Raw genomic sequence first — 5,720 nt, forward strand, 5'->3', positions numbered from 1 at the left:
GTTTGCACGTCCCTAGATTCCTAACAGCCTTTCCTAGCGTGCCGGTTTTTTTTTTTGGGTTGGGGGTCGGTCAACCGGCCCCTGCGCGAGTCGTACCGCCACTTTTTGCGATCGCTCCCCATGTAAAACATATTAACAGTTGGCCACCATTTTTAATTGGAATCAGCTGCCTGCCAATTTGTCGCTACTTTTCTGATAAGGTATTTTAATGGGTCAGAAAAGTAGCGGCACATTTGAAAGTAGATGATTCAGCGCGCGGCTGACCAAGATGGCGGCCACTCGGCTTATGAATACACGGGGAGCGATCGCAAATACTGGCGGTACGAGTCGTGCAGGGGCCGGTTGGCGCACAAAACACCCCGGCACGTTAGGTAAGGCTGTTAGGAATCTAGGGACGTGCAAATTTCGACCTCAAATTGTTCCGGCACGGTAAAACGCATGTTTGTTCATTTGGCCCAACAGCCCAATGCACCGCTCCGCGACTGTTGATATGTAAAAGACTGCAAGCAAGAGAAGCCCTGCAACTGAGTCGCCGCGGCTAACATACTGGATATTCCGACCAACAGTTCTCATTCTCCGGGGCGGCCACATTTGTCGTAGATCGTCGTACAATTTTGATGCCGCTGGATTTTTAAATGCACTGTGATAAAACCATTACCGCCGACAAGGATGTATATTTTAGCAGTCTTTTCTGTTGAATTTGACACTTGAATTTTGTTGTCTCATCTCGTAGCTTGTGATCGTGCGACGATCGTTGGACGAATGTGACCAGACCCACTAGTACTTATTGACTTTTCTAGTGCCATCTGTCATTCAAGAACAGTTTTTGATACATTTTGTCCGCTAGACTACGTACTAGCAGCTAGTACACATAGTTTAAAATTGCAATTATTCTACTAGTACATGTTCGTCAAACGTATGTATAGACAACTTCTTACGTAAAATAGAAATAGAGAAGCATTTTATTTCTTTGCTAGTACATACTTTTGATAATCTAGATAGTTTCTTCAGATAACATGTAATGTGGCAAATGGCTCGAAATTTTCGTGTCTTTAGTGTACTATTACATGATTACGTCACAGTTTACCGCAATGAATGTTGGGACAGTTTGTGGTCAATCGATGTTTACATTGTACAGGAGTGCATAGCGCGGTGTGTGTTTGTGTAGCCTTTGTACTACTTTCTTCTACTGTCACAACTAAATCACCCATTACGGCATGTAATGATGTACCAACAATACTAGACACAGCAAAAATCCAACACACCTGACTTTGAAAACTTACAATGATATTTATTATCTAACTGACCGTTCTAGAATGTTCTTTAGAGCAGGTAAACAAACTGTGACGTAATAATGTAATAGGTCCATTTATGCTGTTAGAGCTAGTTTATTGATGTCAAAATTATCTTTTTGGTTATTTCTGTTTTCTGACATAGAAAGTCGCTAGTCGCTTCTTGCCTTTGTGACGTTGATGAACATACCTAGGTACTTTCTGTTACTAAAACATGTATGATGCGACCCCTTGTATGTTTGCATGTAGAAAAATGATCCCTGAAGGAAAGAAGAGGAAGCTAGAGGAACTCTGGGCACGTGGGCTTTGGAGTGTGGACCCTCACTGCCCCAGGCTATCTGCACTTATGAAGGAAGCAGTGGGCGTCGGCCTTTCTCCTGCCCAGGTCAAAGTAAGCCGACTTCTTCACTATCATCATTGCGAATCTGCCATTTTCGTCCGTGTTTTGTAGTAGTAATATGTTAAATTCTGTTTAAACAAGCGACACGAAGCAGACTGTACCAACTAAATCATCGTCTCGTTGCATCTACAGGAGTTCATCTACCGCAAGAGGAAAGCTACAGGCGTGACTCACTGGGAGCAGGAGGAAGTCGACATGAGGATGCTCATTGCCTTGACCGTGAGTAAAAATAGACTTTTCTTTAGCAACTGGATCATCTAGTAAGTATGTACGGTTTTAACTTGGGTCCTATTTTGCCCTTATGATGTGAGGAAATGCCTGAACTAGTTTTTTTTACATGTTTAAAGTTAAAACTTTTGATCCAACACAAAAAAATTCTGCCACCTAGAGCTTTCAACCAGTCACTCTGGTCTTCCTCAGTAGACTGACCCAGTGAAGCTTGTCACGTGGCTTCTTTGAAGTGTGACGTCAACACTGGGTCAATGGATCTGGTAGACGATGTCGGCCCCCGTTGCGGTTCAATGTGTTGGATCAAAAGTTTTAAATTTAAACAGTCATGTAACTACCAACACAGATGAACTTTCGTGAGATTTTTTTACATGCATTGCAGTGCCGGAAATTTATTCTATCGCTAATACATTGTTCACTCACGCTGAAAGGGGAGCCCATGGACTAGATGTCTCGGACACTGTTGTTATATTTCATTCTTATACATGGGTTCTTTTCCCTGACATTTGTTTGTTCTACTCATCATATCATTAATTTTATTCAAATGGACTGAAGATGTAAAGAGAAACTTTCTTGTGTTTGTGCAGCTCGGCGAACTGAGGGTCAAGCGGGGCACATCCCTCCAGGACGAGGTGGAAACAATCATGACGGCTTTGACTGGTGAGTTGCTGCTCGTAATGTCACCATATAAAGTTGATGCCTGTTTTCCTGTCATTTCCGCATATATTACCAAGAAAATAGACACCCACCTTTTGTAATACTGATCTCGCGGGGGGACACCGTGAGCGCAAGCGGCGTTTGATTTCTGCGTTCTAGAACGCCGTTCTATTCAAAATTCCCCCCTCCCCCCCGGGACGTAAGCAGTTTATGTGATCTGTGAAAGTCAAATCAGTCTACTGCGGAATGATTGCGGTACATAAAATGTCAATCAACTGAGGAATGATTTCACGATACTTTGTCTCTTTTGTGAAATACTGAATGCAATGCTGATCTTTTTTTTAATTCACTCATCAACAGGTCTTCAAAAGACGGGTCCGCAGCCCAGGGCCTGGCCTTCAGAGCCGCGGGCAGACTTCTCCGAATCCCCTCCTCTGACACCGCGGCCAGCCGGGCTGGCTATGGCATTTGGTCAAGATGACTGCGGCCAGCTTGGGCTTGGCATCGCGGAAGAAGAGGAGAGGGTTCTGCCGACCCCGGTGGTCTTACCCCCTGGTAAAACCATCGTGGACGTGGCCGCCGGCGGTCTGCACTCGGCATTTCTTACTGCCGAGGGAGAAGTTCTGCTTTGCGGCTTGAACGACGAAGGAGAGTTGGCCAGGCCCAACGCAGGTGAAGAGGACTGCCGGACGGTGGCCTCCGTGTCCCTCGGTCCGGCCATGGTCGCGGCTCAGGTGTCCTGCGGCGACAGTTTCACTGCTGTCCTGGACACCTCGGGCCGCGTGTTCTGGGCCGGCCAGCTGAGGGTGAGTTGCACCACGTGTTTTACTAGCTATAGTTCTGATGGAGTCCCTTTCCACTGTGCTTGAATACCACAAGCTTTGCACAATATTGACAGGGTTGCATGTGTTTTTCTCTTTTGTACAGGACGCAGGCGGGGTATTCCACGACATCGGGCCCCGCTTGCTGGAGGTCCCCCTGTGGGCACCAGCGACCAAGATCGCAGCTGGTGCCCACCACTTGGCAGTCCTCGTCGGCAATTCAATCGCCACCTGCGGATCTGCGGACCGAGGGCAATTAGGAAGGGTCAGGGAGCGACGTGCCCTGAAAAGATCATCTCGGGGTGAGTACCATGACCGAAAGTTACTCTTGGGACCCACGATTTCAGGTGTATTGACTTTCACATGTACACTGGGTAGATATGTTTATCATCTGCCAGTACAGACGACTTCATGGTCGCATCCCTCACTTTCTGAACCTGTAAATGTGGTGGCTTCTCTTACAACCAAGCAGAAGTTGTGAAATATAATAACGCCTCACTTTCTCCGTGTTTTCCTGCAGAGTTGTCCCTGACCCCGTCCCCCTGGACCACAGCCTCCCAGTTCGTTGACGTCTGCTGCGGTACTTACAGCACCATCGGACTGACCGCAGCAGACGACATCTGGGGCTGTGGGAACAACTACTTGTACCAGCTGGGTAAGTCACTTTGTTTTGTCTCAATATCTATCAGTTATTAAATAAAAATTCCATGTGTTCATACATTTCAAAGATGGAGTGTGAAAAGTAGTCAGCAGAGTTTGATACACATCTTTTTTTACAACAATAGGAGAGGGCCCACGCACGATCTGGATGACACGAAAGTTGTCAGCCCTCTCCCAGAAGAACCTGGTACAAGTGGCATTGGGGGACGACCATGCCGTTGCCCTCAGCTCCTCAGGTAAGCTCACACACACTATCCGCTTTATCGTTTATTGTTCCGTCTCGTGAGAGATAGACGTGCTTGTCGTGTATCGTAAACCTATTGTATGCCGTACACCTGATATCATCAATGTTCAGCTTCCAGGAGTAAAGATAGTTAATATCTATGACCACTGACTGCGACTGCTATCCTTTGTGTATTGTGAAACGCCCTTGACTGATTTTCTTTCTTGTTTTGGATTATAGGAGCCGTCTTTTGCTGGGGTGACGGCTACAGCGGACAGGCTGGAACGGGAGTCATCTCCAGACAACCTATCGACTCCCCCCGGCCTGTTCCTGGCCTGCCGAATAACATCAGGCAGGTCGCAGCCGGCCCCAGGCAGTCCTTCTGCTGGACCAGTCAAGGTGAGAGACCCATACTCATGTTCTACACTGTATCATTGTAACATGTCACATTGTACTACACAAATTGTACCTTGTAACATGTCACATTGTACTACACAAATTGTACCTTGTAACATGTCACATTGTACTACACAAATTGTACCTTGTAACATGTCACATTGTACTACACAAATTGTACCTTGTAACATGTCACATTGTACTACACAAATTGTACCTTGTAACTATGTCACATTGTACTACACAATTGTACCTTGTAACATGTCACATTGTACTACACAAATTGTACCTTGTAACATGTCACATTGTACTACACAAATTGTACCTTGTAACATGTCACATTGTACTACACAAATTGTACCTTGTAACATGTCACATTGTACTACACAAATTGTACCTTCGTTGTAACATGCATGTCACATTGTACTACACAAACAAGAGACGAGACAGTCCAAGTCGGTGTGATTCCACTTACATGAGTGTACAGATTTCTATCCTGTTTGTGTATAGATTAGATTTCTACCCTGTCTGATGTGTTTGTTTCTTTATTTTCTGCAGGCCGTGGATACGCCTGGGGATCAGGGGTCTCTAACCAATTGTGTCTTGGAGAAGAAGTCCAAGAAGTTGCGGCCCCTGTCCCCATGGTGGGACTGCCCGGCCCACTGCAGACCATCAGCGTGGGCGGGCAGCACACCCTCGTCCTGGTGGACCCTCCTCCTGCTCCCAGTACATCAAAATAAAAGGCTGAAAATGCACGACGACTTGTCTGTGATTATTATGTGTAAATGCAAGTAGATACGGTAGCAGTATAGGCGTTTAGGTTGAAAACTTTAATTTTGAAGTAATTTGTTTTCCCACTTTAGAATGAGAAAAGGCAGTAACAGTAAGATAATATTTCAGACTTTTCCAACCGGATAAAAGTTTTAATAAGCAATACGTTTTGTTTATTAAAACTTTTTCCCCAGTTGGAAAAGTCTGAAATACTATATTACTGTTGCTACCCTGAATGAGTGAGTAATCTTCACAAATGTAATGAGACAGGT

General features: G+C 45.4%; 1 protein-coding gene across 1 annotated transcript; it reads left to right on the top strand.

The window, feature by feature from the left end:
- Positions 1–269: 269 nt before the first annotated feature.
- On the top strand, positions 270–5,422 carry LOC109465458 (regulator of chromosome condensation-like). Its single transcript, XM_019762742.1, has 10 exons — positions 270–371; positions 1,542–1,683; positions 1,825–1,911; positions 2,508–2,580; positions 2,938–3,383; positions 3,505–3,700; positions 3,919–4,053; positions 4,184–4,294; positions 4,522–4,680; positions 5,236–5,422. The coding sequence occupies exons 2-10, from the start codon at positions 1,546–1,548 to the stop codon at positions 5,415–5,417; spliced, it is 1,527 nt and encodes a 508-aa protein (XP_019618301.1). The 5' UTR covers positions 270–371; positions 1,542–1,545; the 3' UTR covers positions 5,418–5,422.
- The last annotated feature ends 298 nt before the right edge of the window (positions 5,423–5,720 follow it).

The sequence above is a fragment of the Branchiostoma belcheri genome, unplaced genomic scaffold, assembly GCF_001625305.1.
Source record: "Branchiostoma belcheri isolate BF01 breed outbred unplaced genomic scaffold, Haploidv18h27 scaffold150, whole genome shotgun sequence".
NCBI lineage: Eukaryota > Metazoa > Chordata > Leptocardii > Amphioxiformes > Branchiostomatidae > Branchiostoma > Branchiostoma belcheri.